The 21,459-nt window shown below is 39.9% G+C and overlaps 4 protein-coding genes across 4 annotated transcripts; 2 read left to right on the top strand and 2 right to left on the bottom strand.

Moving 5' to 3' along the window:
- Positions 1-102: 102 nt before the first annotated feature.
- On the top strand, positions 103-2,676 carry LOC126607823 (ribulose-1,5 bisphosphate carboxylase/oxygenase large subunit N-methyltransferase, chloroplastic). The gene is made up of 6 exons (XM_050275535.1): positions 103-679; positions 795-823; positions 1,252-1,463; positions 1,561-1,686; positions 1,777-2,181; positions 2,258-2,676. The coding sequence occupies exons 1-6, from the start codon at positions 189-191 to the stop codon at positions 2,468-2,470; spliced, it is 1,476 nt and encodes a 491-aa protein (XP_050131492.1). The 5' UTR covers positions 103-188; the 3' UTR covers positions 2,471-2,676.
- On the bottom strand, positions 2,626-6,248 carry LOC126607822 (rhamnogalacturonan I rhamnosyltransferase 1-like). The gene is made up of 8 exons (XM_050275534.1): positions 5,604-6,248; positions 4,898-4,965; positions 4,730-4,818; positions 4,480-4,642; positions 3,869-4,158; positions 3,462-3,666; positions 3,181-3,338; positions 2,626-3,100 (listed from the first exon to the last, which is right to left on the bottom strand). Exons 1-8 carry the CDS (start codon positions 5,857-5,859, stop codon positions 2,827-2,829), a joined length of 1,503 nt encoding a protein of 500 aa, XP_050131491.1. The 5' UTR covers positions 5,860-6,248; the 3' UTR covers positions 2,626-2,826.
- A 7,677-nt stretch (positions 6,249-13,925) lies between these two features.
- LOC126607852 (transmembrane emp24 domain-containing protein p24delta9-like) lies at positions 13,926-15,761 on the top strand. The gene is made up of 4 exons (XM_050275558.1): positions 13,926-14,336; positions 14,446-14,655; positions 15,216-15,292; positions 15,396-15,761. Exons 1-4 carry the CDS (start codon positions 13,947-13,949, stop codon positions 15,538-15,540), a joined length of 822 nt encoding a protein of 273 aa, XP_050131515.1. The 5' UTR covers positions 13,926-13,946; the 3' UTR covers positions 15,541-15,761.
- A 463-nt stretch (positions 15,762-16,224) lies between these two features.
- On the bottom strand, positions 16,225-20,191 carry LOC126607851 (integrin-linked protein kinase 1). The gene is made up of 11 exons (XM_050275557.1): positions 19,734-20,191; positions 19,532-19,606; positions 19,306-19,422; positions 18,720-18,814; positions 18,229-18,349; positions 18,031-18,110; positions 17,648-17,707; positions 17,322-17,443; positions 17,129-17,214; positions 16,907-17,022; positions 16,225-16,644 (listed from the first exon to the last, which is right to left on the bottom strand). Exons 1-11 carry the CDS (start codon positions 20,028-20,030, stop codon positions 16,515-16,517), a joined length of 1,299 nt encoding a protein of 432 aa, XP_050131514.1. The 5' UTR covers positions 20,031-20,191; the 3' UTR covers positions 16,225-16,514.
- Positions 20,192-21,459: the final 1,268 nt, after the last annotated feature.

Here is a 21,459-nt window from a genome sequence, read left to right as displayed (position 1 = left end):
ACAGCACGTATTAGTGCAGTCAAGATCATACACATCTCAGACAAAAAACCGTGAACATTTGATTAACAGTTGATAACGTATCAAGATAATCTTATCCACATGCAAATTCTATAATCCATCACATATGTTGAAACGCACTGCAAAAATCTAGAGAGAGAGAGAGAGAGAGAGAGTTACAGAGAGAAACAATGGACACTCTCTTCACTCTATCTTCTTCATCCTCCAATTTCATCTTCCCCACTCCAAGAACAAAGCTTTCACTAGCAAAACCACCAACCCATCCCAAGAATCCCGTCCGCCTTGCCGTCACCGCTCTTTCCTCCCCGCTCCAATGCGACCCGTCGCTCCCTCCGCCGGTCCAAACCTTCTGGCAGTGGCTCCGGGACGAAGGCGTCGTCTCCGCCAAGTCCCCTGCCGCAAAGCCCGCCCTGGTCCCCGAAGGCATGGGGCTCGTCGCCCACCGAGACATTTCCAAAAACGAGGTCGTTTTGGAGGTACCCAAGAGGCTCTGGATAAACCCAGATACCGTCTCGGCCTCCGAGATCGGAGGTGTCTGCAGCGGGTTGAAGCCGTGGGTGTCGGTTGCTCTGTTTCTGATCAGAGAGAAAAGCAGAGCCGATTCCAAGTGGCGGACTTACCTTGATATCCTTCCAGAGTCGACCAATTCGACTGTGTTCTGGTGGGTTTTGGGTGATTTAGTAATTTTGTTTAGTGGCAATTTCAGGTTTTTAATGGGTATGTGGATTTGATTGTGGGGTTGATAAAGAGTTTGTCTTTGATGGGTTTCAGTGCAGGTCAGAAGAGGAGCTTGATCAGCTTCAAGGTTAGCCACTTTAACTGAAATTCATTAGGCCATGTTGGGAAGTACTTGTAACAACCATAAAAAGCACTTCCAATAAATCAAAATCGCTTCTAATAACAATTGGCATAAAAGTTAAGAAGTGTTTCTAGGTTAGAAAAGCACGTAGAAGTATTTTTTGTTAGAAAACCACACCTGGAAGTGCTTCTGGGTAAGCAAAGCACCTTAAAAGTGCTTTTTAGAAGAAGCACCTGCTTCCTTTTAGGGAGCACTTGGTCTTTTTTATTACAACTTTCGACGTGCTTCCAATGATGCGTCATTTGCGTAATGTTAATTAGGCCAATTTTGCTTAAGTTTGTGAGAGGGAGACAGCAAAACGACAGTTTTATCATACCCTTTGTTTGTTGCAATTTTGAATCTTTGGTTGGATATGATGGAACTGAGATTTGCAGGAACCCAACTTTTGAGCACAACAATGAGTGTAAAAGAGTACGTGCGGACTGAGTTTCAAAAACTTGAACAAGAAACCATCCTCCCTAACAAACAGCTTTTTCCTTCTCCCATCACACTCGACGACTTCTTCTGGGCCTTCGGCATACTCAGATCGAGGGCATTCTCCCGCCTTCGTGGTCAGAATCTTGTTTTGATCCCTCTTGCAGACTTCGTAAGTTCTTGAATTCCCAATGCGAACACCTCAATCTTCGAACGTTATGATATCTTGGTTTTTTCCTTGGATATCAAGTAACGGATTCTTTTGTCAGATTAACCACAGTTCAAGCATAACCACAGAAGAACATGCATATGAGGTCAAAGGAGCAGCAGGTCTTTTCTCTTGGGATTATCTGTTTTCGCTACGGAGCCCCGCTACTGTCAAGGCTGGTGAGCAGGTGAAGTTTTCCTCTTTCTGTTTTCTTGGTGTTGGGCAGTGATAGCCTGTGCTCTGCAGCAGGCATCTCATGCTTCTCATTTCTGGACAGGTTTTCATCCAATATGATATAAACAAGAGCAATGCTGAGTTTGCTTTGGATTACGGATTCCTGGATTCCAACGCTAATCGCAATGGATTTACCTTAACGCTGGAAATATCCGAATCAGACCCATTTTACGAGGACAAGCTGGACATTGCTGAGACAAATGGTTTGGGTGCAACTGCGTACTTCGACATATTTTTGGAGAGTTCGCTTCCACCTGCATTGATTCCTTATCTGCGGCTGGTAGCTCTTGGAGGGACCGACGCTTTCCTCTTGGAATCTATATTCAGGAACGATATCTGGGGCCACCTTCAACTGCCGGTGAGCCCTGCCAACGAAGAGCTCATATGCAGAGTAGTCCAAGACGCCTGCAAATCCGCTCTTTCCGGCTATCCCACCACTATCGAAGAGGTATGTCGTCATTCCTTCGTACATCTGCATGCTTTGGTACATTTGTAACAACTGAATTACAAATCTTTCGTTGCAGGATGAGAAGCTGAAAGAATCAAAACTGGATCCAAGGCTTGAGATTGCTGTTGGAATAAGGCAAGGGGAGAAGAAGGTGCTGCAGCATATTGACGGGATTTTCAGGGCCAGAGAATCAGAGCTACCTCAACTGGAATACTACCAGGAAAGGCGTCTCAAGGATCTCGGCCTCTGCGGGGAGCTCGAAGACATCGTCTTCTGGGAACCCAAGTAGGGAAAATTCATGTCACTAAGAGAGAAGTCATAAACTAGTTTCATCTATGGACAAACGCTTCCGTCTATATTCGTGTTATTTGTAATTTATATAGAACTGAACGTCACTCGATTCGTGTCAATTTGTGAAATACATGAGAAAACGAAAGAATCATATGGACAAATTGAAAGATTAGAAACGAATGAATACATCTTTGGACGCCCAAATGGGGAACTCGAATCCTTTTTATACCGTTCCCTACAAAACTCTCGTGTGTGTGTACATGCTTTACTAATATGAAAAGCCACATCGATTTGTTTACCCCTCTCTTCAAGACAATTCTGTGGAAGGTTGAATCCCGATTTGATCGCTTGCAGTCACCCGGTTTTACTTGAGTTGCCAGGGCTAAGCAAGTCGTCGCAATTTGGTTCCTCGCAGAGGCACTCCTGCGGATTTGCATAAAAATAGTCTTCCTCCTTCGGCCTGTCTGCAATAACTCTGCGTCGAGTTGGCTGTCCCATTGTTTTCTCGTGTATGGATCGTACAGCATCTGAAAATTCATTCCATGAATGTGTTCCATTAAGATGCAAGTCCAACAACTCCACAAGTCTTTTCCTATCCAGCAAGATGCTTTTTTTAAACCCAAGGTATCTGCACGAAATATAGTTAGAGGTGTGTTTATTATTTTATGATACAAAACCCTACACCGCCTTGTGAGAGTGTTTGCATACCTTCGATGACCTTCAACAAGTTTCGCCATGTTCCCATCATATGTAGGAACAAAAGTATTACTAGCTACCGCAACTATAAAATCCAAAGCTGCCATTTGAGATGAATGATTCTGAAACTGTTGCAACTCCTCCGGAGCAAGAAGCGTTTCCTTCTTAACCTGAAACAGACAAGCAAGATGACCGAAGTGTTTCAACAACCATTCAGTGCAAGAACTAATATAACGAGTCCCAAACGTGCAACAGTAAAAAGACATGATACATATTTTAGAAAACCAACTCACAATCTGTTGAAATGCAGCTCGTAGCGGGCCCAGTCTCCTTTCACTACCATAAATATCACCAGCTGCTATATAGATTTGTGTGTCCGTACTAAAACCCAAAGCTTGCAAAATTAATGCACTCTCCTCGGGTGTTAGAGGACACAGGCCTTGAGATCTCTTCTCTTCAGACACTATCTCTTTCTCTCTCCACCAAGGATATGCGTATCTGAATGAAACGTCCACCAATACATGTTGCATGTAAGTCAAGCTCAATTTTATTTTTTTTTTTTGCTAGGTACAATAAAGTTCAAAGCATGCCTCTTTATCAAGCAAACCATAATAAAGTAATACTAATGAAGATTGTTTGTTGCTTGAATTTCAAATAAATATTCCACAAAACTAATGGTCAAATTTTGAACACAACAAACCTTAATCGTTTGAGCTCGTCAGCTTCTTCCTCAGTGCAGCCATGAGTACAACCTGAGAAAGCCAACATGTCCATCTCGTACCTTAGATGCAAAGCCACATAAGGTCCCTTTTCTTGAAGTATACGAACCAATTTGTACCCTAAAGCCTCGATCTCAGGAGTGAACTTCAGTGCCTGGAAATTAACACGACACCGGAGTTTCTGAAGATCAGGAGGTATCAAATTGTTTGCCAAACGTGCATCTGTTCTGTTAAAGTGCACCACCTTATGCTTGCTAATAAGTGGCAAAATCTGCATAACAGAATGAAGACACTGAATCAGGATGCGTTACTGAAAAGTTGAAACTTCTGCATACAGAATCAAATGCATTCAATCGGTAAGCAGAGAAAACAGATAAACTATGAAGCCCACAAAACAGAGACATAAAATATCTTTTATCACACTACAATTTGGAATATGCATTAGTTACATCTCTATGTTAGGCAAAAGTGAATTGTATGTTATCCATAGGATGATAAATAGTTAACAAACCAAGCTATAGAATCACCAATTTAGTATTCAAAAGACCAGATACTTTGTTGGCCAAAATAACTGGGAAGAGAGGACACAAACCTGTTCCAGGTAGTATTTTTCGTTTGACCAACTAATAGGAGGCATCTGGAGCGGCTTATATCCATATTTTCTACTAAACATTTTTGGAAGTCTTCTGACAATTCGAACTTCATCTCGCAGTGAATCAATGAAATGTCTTACATCAAAGATATCCTCAAAATTACTGCAAAAAATACCAATAGTTGAAATTAATAAGCATAAGCGAATGATTTTTATATGTCACGGTTTCATTCAGACCAAGGACTATTACCTAGGATCAGCCCAGAAAGATGTCTTATCGAGCTCTGGAACAACCAATGTAAGATTTAAAAGCCGGGCAACAGTGACCATGTCACAAATCTGAAATGCAAAAGCTTATGTCAATAGCTAGACATAGGATGAAGTAACAATGAAAAATAAAGAAGAAAACAGCACAAACCGCAGCACGCATTTGATTCAAGCCCCCATTGCAGGAAACTCTAAGAAACCCATTACTTGTATAATTTCCTGCAAAACTCAGGTCATTAGGCATACATATCTAACCAGGCTCCAGATACTACAACGGAACCGAACATGCAGTCAGAAAATCTTACGGTCTCACCACACAACCTATTTAACAACATTAAAACCTTGATATAACGAACTTCTCACAAAAGCAAATTTTGATTTCAACAAAAAAGAGTTCCAAAAGTATAGTTCTTGTAGGCATTCTTTCATGCGTCAGTCCAACTGCCACTCACCTCATACAAGGTGCCGAGTCTGCAGTGAGCCGAAAAATATTAGACAACAACGAACTATATGAGCACGCCTAACCATAAACAAATTCTCCACCAATAACTAAAAACAACCTACTCCCTTCTCTTAACCTCAAATGATCCAAACTTATAAACAAACAATCCTCCAATGCTGCCAAATCGGTTCGCATTCCTCAATCGAAAAATCAATTTCATGGCCTAAACTCTGAATTCATAACAAAATCCGGTAACATTTACAGAACTCAATTGAAGTAGTGCACTACTCTCAAATTAAAACTACAGTACTTACATTCATGCTCAACACAAGTGAAACTAACAAAATTATCTGCACTACAAAACAATTTAAGTTAAACAAAAAACAGAGCTTTTCTTTTTAATCTAAAAACTCACTGGCGGGGAGAAGAGGCGGCGGCGAGGGAACCGCCGGAAGTGGAAGCTGCGTGATTTCGGATATCCGATGGGTTATATTGGAGACCAAACGCGGATGCCATAGCTCCCCAACCGCCACTAACTGGACCAAACACGTCCACAGAAACAAGCTCGAACACACCCGAATGAACCACACCTGCAACCGCGTCCGCCCAATCACCGGCGCTGGAATCTTATCGCATCGCACCTGTAAACCGCCCTCAGATCTAACCTCCATTCCTCTTTCACAGACCACATCGCCACTTCATCGATCGTTTCCGAAAATCCCAAAAAAAGAAAAGAAAAAAAAAAACCAATTCAAATTCAGCTCATGCAATCCCCAATTTCAATCCCGCATTTCCGAATCAAACACACTTGGGAGCCGTAAAAAGCCCAGATTTTGAAACGGGAACAAGTTCGAAACTTTGTGTGAAAAATCGGTGCGGAGAGGCAGGAGGTTGAAATTTCACGAGTAAAATGGATGACCCAATTAAAAATCTCAACGACCCAATGCGACCGCCAGGCCCTTTTTTATTTTCCTTTTGCTTCCTCCTTTTTCCGTGAAAAAACTTCCAATTTTCTCAGCAACGCGCTATGAACTCCTTTTTAGTAAAAAAAAAAAATTTAAATGAAGAAAATAATTGAGGAACATTTGGTTGGTTAGATTCAGGTTTCGTCCTAAGTTGCAAATTTTAACAGCAGTTTTTTACTTTTTACAGTTTTACTTACTCGTCTGATAAGTGCTGTCAATTTTTACTATTAATTTTTTGAATTTTAGCTGTCGATATTTTTTTATTTGGTTTATTAAAGTAGACAGTAAATTGCAGTGGAAAAACCAAGATCCACCTTTAATTAGCTGATGCTCGTTCTTTTAAATTAAGAAATAAAACAAAATGAGATGGATTTAAATTATATACTTTTAGATTTGGCACGCAGCCAATATATTTCCTTTGTAACATAATTATATTAGGATAAATCCAAACTATGTTACCAAATTTGCTATGTATTTATTTGATATATGTTTATACCATATTTAGGGCCTCGTATTTAGATCTCGTACAAATACTCAGGGGACTTAAATGTAATTATGGGATAAAGGAAGGGGCAAATATGTAATAAGTGGGAGTCGTTATTCTATAAAAGGACCCCTCACCCTCACAATTGGGGAAGGCCTCACTCTCACTCTCGGAGGCCAATTCCTAGGCCTGAGATCCCCTCTCTCACCCTCAGAAGCTCTCAGAAGCTCTCACCCTCTCCCTCTCTATTCCCTCAAATAAATACATAATCAGTGTGGACGTAGCTCAAACCTTAGGGTGAACCACGATACATCTTGTGTTATTTACATTTCTGCAGATTCACGGTCGGATTTACGTTGTTCCAAGACCTCCGGTTTTGTGCATCAACATTTGGCGCTGTCTGTGGGAATCGATACAAAAAGTTATGTCGGTTCTCTTTCATTTTTTCACCTCCACCGTGAATCTGCAAACAACTTCCAGTTCTATCAAATGGCTGCCTTACAACTCTTCTCACGATTCTTACTTTTTGTGATTTTCTTCTTCCATCCAACAACTACGAAAACAAAAAGAAACTCCAGAAAATAAGAAAAACCCAAATCACAAAATAGAGAAGCAAGAAAGCCAACCCTCACCAGGCTCAATGTCGTCCATAAGAGCCTCAGGGTTGCTAAGTCTGATGCGAAGAAGAAGAACAGGCAAGCCGTCAAGACCCTTGACTTTAGCCCTGTCACCGAACAAGGGAAAAATCGTGTGTTTTGTTTCTCTCTCGGTGCCGCCGGATCCGCAGGAGACATTCGACCCGGCCCCATCTCCCCCGAACCTCCGGGCTAATCCTCTACCGCAAGGACCCTAACCTCCGGGCCAATCCTTTTCTGGGTTTTCTGCATCTGCTGCTCACAAGCCTCACACTCACCACCACGGCTGCAGCTACTACTGTGACCAGCATCATCGATTACTCGGTTGCACCTGGTGCTGCGACCAACACCGACCACCACTTCTATGGTGGCGTCGCATCTGGTTGGGATCTTGCATCCAACCTCTAACTCCGAGCACGTACCACTTTCTGTATGTGCGACACGACTTGTGGCTCGGTTTCAGTTGGTGTAGCGACCAACACCACCGATTACTCTGCTGGCGGCGCCGCAGCGGTAGATCTGGTTCAGATCTGAGCCTAAGAGCATCTGTTACTCACTGTAATGGGGAAAAGGAAAAGAGGCTTTGTTTCCGGTCTATTTCCCCCAAAACGCTTTCACTCTTCTTAGATTTTTGGTTCTCTTCACCGCTGGAAGTGGGAACGACGACAATGAACGCCACAGCTCCGCCTGACGTCATCCAAATCACAGATTACCAGAACGGAAGCGATTCTGACACCAACATCGACGACGACGACGACGATGCACCCGCCGCCAAGTTCTACCAGCCAGTCTCCGCCATCGACTCCGAGGACGACGAAGACCAAATCGAAAACGACACCGTCCCGATCCAACATCTTGCAATTAATTAACCCACTGAGCACTGCATATGCTCTGAGGGACTGAGAACGTCGAGCTGGAAAAGAAAGCTTGAAGCTTCCGCCATAGCCGATACATCGTCGTATTGCAGCAAAACTGAAAATCGCAACTCAGAAGTTGCAGAAACGCCAGCGATTGAATCGATGTTGTCCGGGTAGGATGAACCGGAGTTGAAGCAGAGGAATCTGGCCCAGCAGTGGAAACACTTCTTGGACCGCATTGACTCGTCCAAGACTCGGTTCGAGGAGCTCTATGATGGTTTTTACTCGGAGCGGAACTCGCTCCAGACACGGCAGCAGGAGGTTGAGGAGCGCGAGAAGGGGTTGGAGGCCAAAGTTTTGAACTTTAAACTTGGAAATGGCGTCTAAAGCTCAGGAATTGCATGAAATCGAGAAAGTTGGAATAAGAGAGAGGCAACCACGTTCTCGCCAAAACTGCGAGGAAGATCTGAAGAGAGAGGCAGCGACGCCTCCTGATTCGCCCGGGTTGACCCGCTTGCAATTACAGATCCAGTCTACACCTAAGGACTCTGGGTTTGTACCTTTAGAGATGGTGGTCAAAGATGAGTGGACTAGAGCAATGATGAGTCTGAAGGATTTAATCGACCACCCACATGGATGGTTTTTGTCGACTAGAGGATACCCACACTTTCATCATGCATATTCTTTTTCTTTAAAGAAAAACAAGGGATGTCTGGAGAAAAGCAAAGACAGAGGTGCAAAGCAAAAGTGAAAAAGAAAAGGAAAAGAGAAAAGAAGAAAAGCAAAAATTTTCCTATTATTATGATTCCTTCTGTCTGCCAGATGAAAAGACAGAGAGAGTGCAGCAGAAAAACACTGCAAAAGCATGGAATAAACACCCCACCAGAATGATGTAATTTATTTTCCTTATCTTTCGGAGACATCTGTATAAACCCCATCAGAGGGTAATATGTATAAACCCCATCAGAGGGTAAAAAAAAAAAAAAAAAAAAAAAAAAAAAAAAAAAAAAAGGCAAAGCCCAAAATAAATGGGCTGGCATGTTGTGGAGGGCGAAGGCCCATATGCCCAAAATAGCACCAACCCGGTCATCAAAAGTACGCTCAGTACTTCAAATCATACATGAGCATTACTCATGTCATTCATACATAAACATTCATGAGCATCACTCATGACAAATCATACATTAACATTCATGACAACATACATGAGCAACACTCATGTCATTCATACATAAACATTCATGAGCATCACTCATGACAACATACATGAGCATCACTCATGTCAATCAACATAAACATTCATGAGCATCACTCATGTCAAACAGCTTCAAAAGCTTCATTTACAGAGCTCTAGCTACAAAGCTCCAGCTTCAAAACTTCACTTGCAAAGCTTCACTTACAAAGCTTCAGTGCAAGGTATACAAATACCGCCTTAGAACAACCGCCACTTCGGCTCATACATGGATCCAATTTGAAGTCTCCAGCCAACAGACTCTATTGACCGAATACTTGGGGGACTACATTATGTACCATATATTGGGCCTCAACTGGGCCTCATAAAAAATACTTGGGAGACTCTAGCCCATCACTTATGTATTGAGGAGCGAGCCCTTATTCTATAAAAGGGACTCCCTCACTTTCATTAAAAGATCACCCATGATTTATGTATTGAGGAGCAAGCCCTTATTTTATAAAAGGGACTCCCTCACCATCATTAGAGAGCATCGCCGCCTGCTGAGCAACCGCCTCGCCGTGAGCATCAACTCTAGCCCATCATTTATGTATTGAGGAGCGAGCCCTTATTCTATAAAAGGGACTCCCTCACATTCAACACCACAAGCCGAGCCAACCAAGGCAACACAAGCTACAAGCAGAGCGGCCTCGCAACATGTGCTACTTCTAGTTGAGCATCATTTCAGATTGGGCACCGCCTCATATCGAGCATCAGTTCTAGACGACATCTAGTTACTTCGGCCCACACATGGACTGAATTTCAAGTCTCCAGCCAAAAGACTCTCTTGACTGAAGACTTGGGGGACTACTGTTTATACCATATTTAGGGCCTCGTATTTAGATCTCGTACAAATACTCAGGGGACTTAAATGTAATTATGGGATAAAGGAAGGGGCAAATATGTAATAAGTGAGGAGTCCTTATTCTATAAAAGGACCCATCACCCTCACAATTGGGGAAGGCCTCACTCTCACTCTCGGAGGCCAATTCCTAGGCCTGAGATCCCCTCTCTCACCCTCATAAGCTCTCAGAAGCTCTCACCCTCTCCCTCTCTATTCCCTCAAATAAATACATAATCAGTGTGGACGTAGCCCAAACCTTAGGGTGAACCACGATACATCTTGTGTTATTTACATTTCTGCAGATTCACGGTCGGATTTACGTTGTTCCAAGACCTCCGGTTTTGTGCATCAACAATATATAAAGTCCAAATTATCATAAAAATAAAAAATTAATGGTGTTTAAAACTTTAAAACATGCATGTCTTTGCAATACACAAGAAAAAATTAGAGCAATAGTCTCTGAATTTTAGCTCAATTAGAATTTTAATCGCTAAACTAAAAATATGTGAGTACTGGTTCTTGAATTTGTTATGATGTGGAACAATGATCTTTTTAGCTAATTCTGTTAGAACATCCATCCAAATAAAAGATTTAAAGAAACAAAAATAGTGAAAGCTAAAACTCAAATTTCTTCATATAAAATCTGATATAACTTTTTTACTTGACTAGACTCCACTAAGTAGAGTCATTAATTATATTTAACTTTACACATTATACGTTTTTCAAATGCCTAAAATACCTCTAGTTGCATGTTCAATGTGCACAATTAATTCTATGTGGATTTTAAGTGGTACGAAAAGAAAAATGAAAAAAAAAAAACACTAATATTGTAAATTCATTGCATGTTACATGAGAGTTTATGATTTTCATGTTTTGTAATTAATTTGGTTGTAATTGATCACGTGCATTCATGTTTCTCTCACTCTCACTTCAGAAAATCTACTTCTAATTGATATAGGAATTGGCTTAGCTGAATTCCTCCATCCCTTAGTATAAAAATATCGATGTACTCAAAAATAAAAAATAAAATTGAAATAGGAATTAATTAAGTAAGTTTTCTTAATCTCAACAACATTTTTCAATTTAAACATACTTTTTTTTAGTGAAATAGTTTATCTATTAAATTGTTTATTACAAAAATAATTGTACCTATAATTTTACAAGATCATTTATCTACCGTATTTTTGGATATCTCATTTCCCTCTTACGTCAAGTATCCTTACCTCCATTTTTTTTTCAAATGAAAACTAATAAAAAAAACTTGAAAACTTTGAGTTTTAACAATAAAAACAAAATAAAAGATAAAATGAATAGTATCATAATTAATTTTTTAGTGTAAAAATATAATTTTTCGTTAAAATAAACAGTACCGGAAACTTTACATTAAAGTTATCATTTTTGAATGAGTGAAGCGGGCAAAAAGCAATGTGAAGCAAAGCAAGGGGCAAAAATGTCATGAACCATGAAATCATGGTAATGTACCTATAATTTTATAAAATAAATTCCAAATTGATGTAAGATGCTGAGCATTTCTGTATAATTCTCACATATATAATTATTTTCTTTGAAACTGCTGTTATTTAATATATGTGCATTCAATTCTGAAAATGATCGTACACTTGGGTACCGTTTGGTACGTGGGACAAGACGGAACAGAATGGGATGAGCCGTTCCGTCCCACGTTTGGTGCGCCTAAAAACTGTGGAACGGGTTGTCCCATGGGACAAAATTTGGCTAATTTTTTGTTCCACCTCTTCCCCTGGAACGACCTGTTCCATATCCGTAGAACACAAATTTATAACATTTTATGACAAAATTTCTCCTTATCTTTTTTAATATTTACATCATCTGTTCTGTCCTGTTCCGTTCCATCCCGTCCCGTCCTGTTCCGTCCCGTATGCTTACCAAACGGTACCTTGCAGATCGACGGAGACACAGCACGTATGAATGCGATCTGCAATATTAACACTGTCAGACTGGCTAGTGGATATGTAGGCTAAGCTGGCAATTTCCGGATATATACATTCTTCGTAGCCACTTTACTCCGCGTAAAATGTTTATTCAACGAGTTACTGTCAGACTCTGGCTAGTGGATATGCAGGCTCACGTGAAATAAATGTCTTAACGCATGAAAAACATAAGATATATGTCTTTAGGTTATTGTTATGGACATTGCACAGCTAAAATAAGGTGTTAGAAATTATCTCGTTTGCTTACATGGCGTGAGACCATTCCATGTAATGGGTTTGGACTTTGGTACTCCCAAATAGGCTAAAGACTACATTATCGAATAGTATGGCCTAGTATATCTTTGTAAGGCCATCTTCAATCGAACGAGGGCTAAATGACTCGTTTTAACCTTTTGACATTTCAAGATATTAATATTTTAATGAACAATATATGGTCATATTTGCCTCCATCTCCAACTGAGGGCCAAAGGCCAGAGGGCTCGTTTTAGCCCTATCACAAAAAAATATCTTCAACCGAAGGCCAAAAAGCTATAGTATGGAATGTGAAGAATTGAAATAAAATAAGATAAAACAATATGAAATGGTGAAAAATAAGTTAGAAATGGTGTAGGAAAAAAAATTAAAAAATTAAAACCCCCCCCCCCCAAAAAAAGTAAGCTATTAAAAAACAAAGTGGGCTTGGATAAAAAAAGTTCATAAACCCTAAACCTAAAGTGGCCTGAAAGCCCTAAAGTGGGTGGAAAGAACCAAAACAAAAAACAAAAAAACAAAAAAAAAACAAAATGGGCTTGCTGGCTAACTAAATATGGCCAGCCGGTTGGCCCTCTAGCCCCTTTTTTGTCCCATGGGTCGCACAGCCCTTTAGCCTAACCCTCGATTAGAGATAATTTTCGGACTATTTTCGACCATCTGAACCCTTCGGTTGGAGATTGTCTAACCTTCCACACCTCAACCCCTCTAGCAAGCTCCGTAAAACCCACATATCTTGGGTCATGTGAGTTTGGTAGATGTCGGGTTTAAACAAATGTATTCGGAATGACATGATATATTTCTTTATTTGGTGTGGCATGATAATTAATCAAAATTTGTGTAAAACCTTACTTAACTACTAATTTTTTTTTTCTTTCAAATAAATATGTATAATGTAATCTGGACAAGCATGGGGTCATACAAACGCACATAGCAATTGTTCTTCAATCCACTTGGGCTTTCCTGTGCAATTTTTGGACCCCAACAATTTCATGAAGCAAAATGTGCACCATAACTATAAGCAATATGATGAACATATGAGAAGTTCAGAGAAGCACGGGAAAGTAAAATTCAACAATCACAATGTTCATCAGTTGCTTGGTTACCATGTTGTTTGTTTGCAACCCTAAGAATGTCCAAAAAACAAAAAGAAATTTTCTTAAGAAATCACTAAACTATTTGCTGTATTGCACTCCAAACTTTTTTATAATTAGAAAAAAGAATACATGATTTAAAGACACGAAACTTAACGTAAGTGGTCTTTTACCATAATTGTGAAAAAGTGTTGAGTCTTTGTATAACTGCATAGATTCGAATCATATCAATGACTAATCTAACAAAATCTATTATTTGTCAAAAAAAATAGAAACGAAATTTGACACAAATAAACCACTCATGGTTAAATTCCAAAACCGGCCTATTAAATTTATTAAAAAAAAAAAAAACGAGAAGTCCAACACAGCAACATTTGCAATTTACGTGTATCAACGAATGACGAACAAACACGTGTTCAAAAAGCTGACATGGCCTGGTCTAAATCAAAGCAGGCCCAAACGGCCCAAACCGTAAAATCTGCACAAACGAAGGATTCCAGATTCTCTGACTCACCTCCGAAGAGAACGAAGAACAACCCCCTCCCCCTTTCCTCTCGGTTTCTCTCCGAGTCGCCGCATTTTTCCCACCCGAGTCATCCCTCAGTCAGAGCAATGGTCGGATTGCGCCTTCTGCTTGCTGCCGTAATCTCAGGGTTCTTATTATCTACATCCGAATCTCTGCGGTTCGAGCTGCAATCCGGTCACACGAAATGCATCGTCGAAGACATCAAAACCAACGCCATGACCGTCGGAAAATACAGCGTCGTCAACCCCAACGAGGGTCAGCCCATGCCCGATTCCCACAAATTGACCGTCCGGGTACGCCTTGATTTCTTCAATTTTTCTACCCAAATGTTGAATTTTTAAGAGTTTTATTTTTTGTTTCGAAACAATTATTGGGTTTAATTGTATTTGTATATATGTATAGGTGACGTCTCACCACGGGAACAACTATCACTACTCGCAGCTGGTGGAATCGGGGCAGTATGCGTTTGTGGCGGCGGAGGAGGGAGATTACATGGCTTGCTTCTGGGCGCCGGATCACAAGCCCCAGACGACGTTGACCATTGAATTCGATTGGAAAACCGGCGTCGCCGCCAAAGACTGGTCCAATGTCGCTAAGAAAGGCACCGTCGACGTAAGCATCTTCCTACCCTTTCTTATTTTTTGAATTTTGTATTAATTTTCAGCTGAATTTAGCTCGTTTTAATCACGACATTGCTATGGATTTAGCTTAAACACTGTTAACTGTGTGGTAATTTTGTTTAATTTTTATCTAAAACAGATTGTTAATACAAATGATTTATGTTTAACCATTACTAGTAATTGAAGCTTGTCTGCTAATGTAATTGTCAATAAATCTGATTTTATCAAATCAACAAGCTTTCCCTCATACTTTTCTGAATAGAGCAAAAAGGATGGTGCTTCCTTTCGAATTCAGGTCCTCTCCGGATCTCGCAGTCGGGAGACGGACCTAGAAATCCAGACCGTTCAAGAGAGGGAGAAGGAGAGATGCAGACCTTTGATTTGTGCGAGGAGGGTCTAATGGGGGCTGTAGGATTTTAAAATGAGTGATCTGGATTTTTCGGTCCGTTTGCTCTAGACTGCAAGATCCGGAGGATCTCGATTGATTCGGGTGAACAAAATACGGAAATTGAGGTATTGAGACATTGTCATGCCTTTTTTCTTACATGCCAGGGAATGGAATTAGAGCTTAGGAAGTTGCTCGATACGGTTACGTCCATTCACGAGGAGATGTCCTATCTCCGTGGAAGGTAAGCGACGATTCTCCGTTCTTCGAAAGTTCGAATATTTCATGGCGGAAGTATATTTCTCGTTTCGGCATTTTACATTTTGTATGCCCAATGTTTGTCTCAGGGAAGAAGAGATGCAGGACCTCAACAGAACAACGAACTCGAGGATGGCCACGTTGAGTCTTCTTTCGCTTTTTGTTTGCTTAGCAGTCGCAGGTATGCAGTTGTGGCACCTCAAGACCTTCTTCGAGAAGAAGAAGCTTATCTAATTTATTTCGGGAGGGTTCTGTAGTTCCATCTTTCAATGCTTGTTTTGTAACGTAGTTAACAGAACAATGTATGTTGGGATACGACCGATTATCGGATCACATTGTTAGATGAAGTAGGGCAACCAAATGTTCACTACAACATGTTATGTTTCGTTTGTCCTTCGTTGTAAAGACTAATTACATAAAATTTTAAAAGAAAACTAATGAAAAGAGCTTGAAAACTTTGAGATTTAACGATATGAACAAAATAAAAGGTAAATTGAATAATACCTAAATTGACTTTTGAGTGTAAAAATATGGTTTTTCATTAAAATGAACAATCCCAGAAGCTTTTCGTTAAAGTTGCCAAATTTTAACCGAATTTCTCGATCCTCTGCTTCGGGTGAGAGTACACTTGTAAATCGATCTTGATCAGAAACGCGAGGTTAGACATACCTGGCCTTAGAAACGCGAGATTTGACATACCTGGCCTTAGAAACGGAATCTCCACAAAACGGATATCTCCAACAAGGTCAAGAAAACTCTGCACGATCAGCAAATTCTTCCAAGTTCCGACACAGTTTCAAGGTCGAGAACTTTTTCTTCAACCACTAAAGAAAGAAGTGAGAAGAAAACATATAATCCCGAGTCCCGACTAATATACATCTCTTCTCATCGTTACTTAAAGAATAGAACAAATAACGGTTGAAAGATGATAAGGAGATTGTCAAGTCAAAACATGAAAATTCTTACACGTTAATTTGGACAAGTTTGTAAGACAACGACGTACTGTTATGCAGAAAAAAAAAGAGAAAGGAAAAATGCCGTTCACAATAAGAATCTGAAACAGAATAGTAGAACGCTAGTCGCAACAATTACTCTCGCAAGATTTCGCGGTTTAGTCTATTCACAATCCCAGTGCAGATCTGGAACTACAAGTGAGTGGCAGAGGATCACTTTCACTTATGTACCTGGCAACGTCGATACTTTCAAATTTACGCATTAAATATGTTCCAGTGATGGTCTGCTTGTAGAACTTTTTCCTTTACCTTCTCAAGCCTTTTGAGAATGTCCAAGAAAGAAGGCCTCTGGTTCATGTCGGCAGACCAACACTGCTCTATTAACCTGTAAAACAATCGACGGAAAGAAGTAAGCAACCCGGATTTTGAGTTTTAGTGGATATATTAAAAGCATAAGGATCTTTAATTTAATTAGCAACCGAATGCCACTCTTTCGGAATGATGTTAAGGTAAGAGATACAAAATGCGAAATTTTGTTGAACATGTGGACGTAGTTTTGGATTTAATTCAAAGATGGGCAATGCAAGTGGAATAACACCAACGAAGGGAACATTTTGGATGGCTGAAAAATTACAGAATCGACTTACTCTTTCAGTTCCGGGGTGTGACCTTTTCCATGAAACAAAGGCCTGTGTCCTTCCGCCACATATTTGGCTGCTTCATAAGGCTCGTAATTCGAAAGTGGTGGGTCCCCTTCAAGCATCTGCATCAGTTGAGAGTGTTATAAACCGGGCCTGGAATTGAACAATTTGACATCTTTTCCTTTAAGGGTTAATCTGAATTTGATATCTAGCAGAAACCAACTTTACCTCGTATAGTATCATTGCAAAAGAGAACACGTCAACCTTCTTATCATATCTCCGGTGCCTAAAAACTTCAGGAGCCATATAGCGGTCTTTTGTTTGTTCCGAGGCAAAACACAAAGAACGAGTTTTATTGCAATAATTTATTTTATTTAATAGTAACTTGTACTCAATATTGAACTTTTCAGAAGACACTCACAACTTCCAGTTTCGCCAGTCATCTTGTATACATCATGAGAATTCTGAACCTTGATGAGCTTGCTTAATCCAAAATCTCCAACTTTTAAATGGTCGGCACTAGAATTGACTAAGAGAACATTCCTGAGATAAATAAACAAAATTCAGAAGTACAAATAGAAAATACTGCGAGCAAGCCACATTTTCCCAGTGATGGAAACAGACTAGAGAAATAGAAATGGAAACTCATAAAATTGTCCAAATCCAAAGTTTCTTTCATCCTGTGCAGACACATCATCTACGCCATTGTATTAATGAAAGACATTCTAGCATAAAAAATCAACTTACCTTGGTTTTAGGTCTCGGTGAATTATAACATTTGGCTCATTGTGAAGATAAGCCATGCCTCTGGCCATGTTGAAATTTAGAAATATTAGTAAAATTGTCAAAAACGACTGATTTCTACATGTTCATAATAGTAAAAAGTAACCGTTTTTTTTAGATTAAGAAAAGCACACATTTTCATGTAATAGTATGATTCCAGTCTCTGCATTTTCCAAACAGCAGATGTACTGAAAACTGAAATTGGAGAATCTACTAATTTTATAGCCTTATTTTCCTTCAATGGAATGACAACATCAGCCATACATCTCTGCATGAGAAACCTCTTTCATGTCCGAAAGGGTTGCTTAAACTAAGGCAATAAGTTGATTGAACTTTTATTTAAGTACCTGGCAATATCCAAAGCAAAGTTAATTGCCGTTGTAGGACTAAGTGCACCCTTGTCCTTAAGGTACTGATGAAGATCACCCTAAAACAGTAAACTATACGTTAATTAAGAAGCAGCGTCTTTGCAAGACACATTTTAGAAACCACTATCAAGAACTCTGACGGAATTCCAAACATAAATCAAATATGGAGAAGTATACCCCTCTTAAATACTCCGTTATTAGCATAAGGGGCTTCTTCTCAGTGACTGCTCCAAGAAATTGGACAATATTAGGATGACGAAGCTTCACTAGCAAATTAACTTCATGCCGGAAGTCTTGGCTGTATCAGGAAAGCAAAGAGCAAGTCAGAAATTTACCTTTTAATATAATGGAAATGTGGGGTAAAGAAAATATGCTGATTGTGATTTCAATTTTAAGCTTTACATTAAGGAAGCCCACCTCCCGGGATCCATAAAACTTGATATATGGAATTGATTGAATAAAGTTGTCAAATTCTAGGAAAGAATGATGCATAAATTGTTTCAAGAGCCCTCTCTTGGCGAACCAAAATTTTGTTCATTTGTCAATCAAACACAGTTCATAAAATATATTAAAAAGAACGAAGTATTCTTTCAAAAGAAAAAATTTCAACAGTAACTCAGTTGTAACCATTTTTTTATCTCGCACATAAAAGTTAAGGTGGAACTTACATCACCAATCTATCACCGGAAAGAGATGGAAGAATGCGTTTGACAGCTACTGGTGTCCCACGCCAATGCGCTTTTAAAATTTCGCCAAAAGAGCCCTACAAGCACCACACATCAGGGTGAGGCCATATCTTGCCAAACACAGCGAGATTATGGAAAAACAGAAGGAACTAGTGCGATAACACTAAATCATGAACAGACCAAAACTACTTCAGCTAGCTAAACAAAGAATAAATCCAAAAGATAAATCGCATAAATCAGCAAGAAACTACATTCGGGAAAATAGGGTCCAACTTAATGGGTTATCTTTGCTCAAAGGAACCTACGCTTTGTAGCCTGCAAATGTTGAACAGTAACTACAGATTATAGTGGGTTGGGGGTAAATATACAGTATGACAACTCGATTAACATTATCGAATAACTGAAACAACGCAACATCTTAAAATCCACAGACGTGAAAATCCAAGCAACAAGATTTACATAGCAGTGCATTACAAAGCAAACCGAAAACTTAAGCAGAACGATATTCTTTTAACATATATTGCAAGATTTGGCCATTCTAAACTCGTAGCTGATAAGAAATTCAGACCTTCCCAATGGTAAGTGAGCTGGAGAAGTCGAGCTCGGACGGTTCAATCTCCCAATCACACTTGTTGGGCAGAGGGGGCGGCACGGGCTTCGGTTCGAAATGGCTCCCATTTTGGCCCTGCAGCATCAATAACACTCAAAACAAAGAATCAGAGCCAATCAAACCAAACAAAATTGAAAGAACTTCACTCCATGAAACGAATTATAGCTATGGAGTTTGGACTTACATAAGACAAGCCACCGTACGATTTCAGAAGCTCAATCATCTTAGGCTTCTTAGCTCCTTCTGCATCAGCCAGGGGCTGCCATCAACATCAACAAAATTAAGACCTGATTAACACATATAATCGTAATTACACACAATAAGCATTGCGTTTACTTTGATTAATAAATTAATTGAATAATTAACAGAAGATTAGGAAGAAGTACAGTGTTCTTCCAGCGATCTTGGGCGTTGACATCGGCGCCATACTCAATAAGGCACTTGGCGACGTCGATCCAGCCGTGGAGCGAGGCGACGTGGAGCGGAGTGCGGCTGTCGTAGTCGCGGGCGTGGACGAGGGATTGATCCTCCTCGAGGAGCTTGCGGACGGCGACGACGTCGTTGTGGTGGGCGTGCCAGAGTATGAGGGAGGTGCGGCTGACTCGGGCCTTCTCCTTCTGCTTGTCCTTGTCGGCCGTGAAAGCACACCCGCCACCGGACGAGTCGGAAGCGTCGGAGCTCATCAGTGAAGAGCGGATCGGAGTTTGGAGTTTGGAATGTGGAATACGGGTCGGCAAATGCTCGTAATTTAATTAATTTTTAATTTATTATCTGTTATTTGTTGTTTTGGTGGAAACGGGAAGGTGGGGTGACTTTTGAGGATAGTCGGTTGGTTTTGTTGGTCATGTTCGTTCACTTTATTGGGTAGGGAGTGCAAATATGTGGGCAATGATTGTATATACAAATATGACAGAGAATTTTTCAGTGGGTCGGAAATACAATATAATAAACGTAACACCTGAACAAAAGACTTCAGTTAATTCTATTATGATACTTATGGTACATATATTTGTGTAACAATACTTTTTATTTTACAAATAGATTAAATCGAAGAGGAAGATTGTTACTGAGCTTTGTCTCAATTCTTCTAAGCATATCTCATATTTGGGCTTTCATGCACTCTCTTGCTCTGATGCTACTTTCTATTGCGTGTCCTCAACCACCAACCACTGCTACTCGGCCTGGGTGCTCCTCCTCGGCAGCGCGTTTGGGTTTTGTGTGGCTATGAAAGTGTTATTAGCACAATTTAGTGGGATTATAGGAGGGCTCATTGCGCGAGTGGCTTGCTCACCTGAATTTTCTGTTAATCCAGTTGTTTCGTTGGTTCGTTCTCTTGGTGGGGGCGGTCCTGCGATGGAGACACATCTAACTTTGTGGTGGCTGGTGGTTTCCTCTCCAACTTTAGGGGTTTCTTCGGTTGTTTTTAAGCCGGCACTTTTTGAGCCTTTCTTTTATATTTTTTTTCTCTTGTTAGGCTTGTATTTAGGTTGTGGGCTACGTTTTGGTCTCTATTTTCTTTATACTAGCCTTTTTGAACAAAAACCACTACTTCTAATTAAACTTCTTTATACTAACCTTTTTATTTAGTGTGACTTAATAAAGATGCACCTTAGTGTGACTTAATTGTCTACCTAATTGTGATAAATGAAGTTTAATATATTACGCGTCATAAATGAGACCATTCATTTTTAATTAATATTTAAAAATCATTTACGTAAAAAACCAAGAGGCTTTTAGATGGGCTTAAATAAGATTATTCTTGTCGTTCAAAAAAAAAGAAAGATTATTCTTACATTATAACATGAGTAGTTTTATAATTCTGAATTAGATCCTCCTTACAAAACACTAACCACATTATCTACAATAATATCCATAGATTTTGCTATTGTTTACAAGCTTGCCATTTTTTCTTACTTGACGTCGGTAATGCTAGATAACTGTATCCCTTACGTGGCTCCTTAAAAAAGGAACAACACAATAGAAGAAAACTAATGAAAATGACTTGAAAACTTTGAGTTTTAACGATAAGGACAAAATAAAGGGTAAAGTAAATATACCCAAATTAACTTTTTGTGTAAAAATGTGGTTTTTCGTTACAATGATTCTTCACTT

This window comes from Malus sylvestris, chromosome 16, assembly GCF_916048215.2.
Source record: "Malus sylvestris chromosome 16, drMalSylv7.2, whole genome shotgun sequence".
Taxonomy (NCBI): Eukaryota; Viridiplantae; Streptophyta; class Magnoliopsida; order Rosales; family Rosaceae; genus Malus; species Malus sylvestris.
Note: the sequence above shows the minus strand (reverse complement) of the source record. Positions and strands in the feature narration are given on the sequence as shown.

Bases quoted from the DNA above. Each gene is read 5' to 3' on its own strand.
- LOC126607823 (XM_050275535.1), top strand. From the start codon at position 189: ATGGACACTCTCTTCACTCTATCTTCTTCATCCTCCAATTTCATCTTC. The intron at 680-794 runs GTGGGTTTTGGG...GTTTCAGTGCAG, and splicing joins ACCAATTCGACTGTGTTCTG to GTCAGAAGAGGAGCTTGATC. The intron at 1,464-1,560 runs GTAAGTTCTTGA...TTCTTTTGTCAG, and splicing joins TGATCCCTCTTGCAGACTTC to ATTAACCACAGTTCAAGCAT.
- LOC126607822 (XM_050275534.1), bottom strand. From the start codon at position 5,859: ATGGAGGTTAGATCTGAGGGCGGTTTACAGGTGCGATGCGATAAGATT. The intron at 4,966-5,603 runs GTGAGTTTTTAG...TGAGTTTTGCAG, and splicing joins GCCGCCTCTTCTCCCCGCCA to GAAATTATACAAGTAATGGG. The intron at 3,667-3,868 runs GTTTGTTGTGTT...CGTTTCATTCAG, and splicing joins GACGAGCTCAAACGATTAAG to ATACGCATATCCTTGGTGGA.
- LOC126607852 (XM_050275558.1), top strand. From the start codon at position 13,947: ATGGCCTGGTCTAAATCAAAGCAGGCCCAAACGGCCCAAACCGTAAAA. The intron at 14,656-15,215 runs GTAAGCATCTTC...CTTACATGCCAG, and splicing joins CTAAGAAAGGCACCGTCGAC to GGAATGGAATTAGAGCTTAG. The intron at 15,293-15,395 runs GTAAGCGACGAT...TGTTTGTCTCAG, and splicing joins ATGTCCTATCTCCGTGGAAG to GGAAGAAGAGATGCAGGACC.
- LOC126607851 (XM_050275557.1), bottom strand. From the start codon at position 20,030: ATGAGCTCCGACGCTTCCGACTCGTCCGGTGGCGGGTGTGCTTTCACG. The intron at 18,815-19,305 runs GTCTGAATTTCT...TGGTGCTTGTAG, and splicing joins GCTCACTTACCATTGGGAAG to GGCTCTTTTGGCGAAATTTT. The intron at 17,023-17,128 runs GTAAAGTTGGTT...CAACTGATGCAG, and splicing joins TTGCAATGATACTATACGAG to ATGCTTGAAGGGGACCCACC.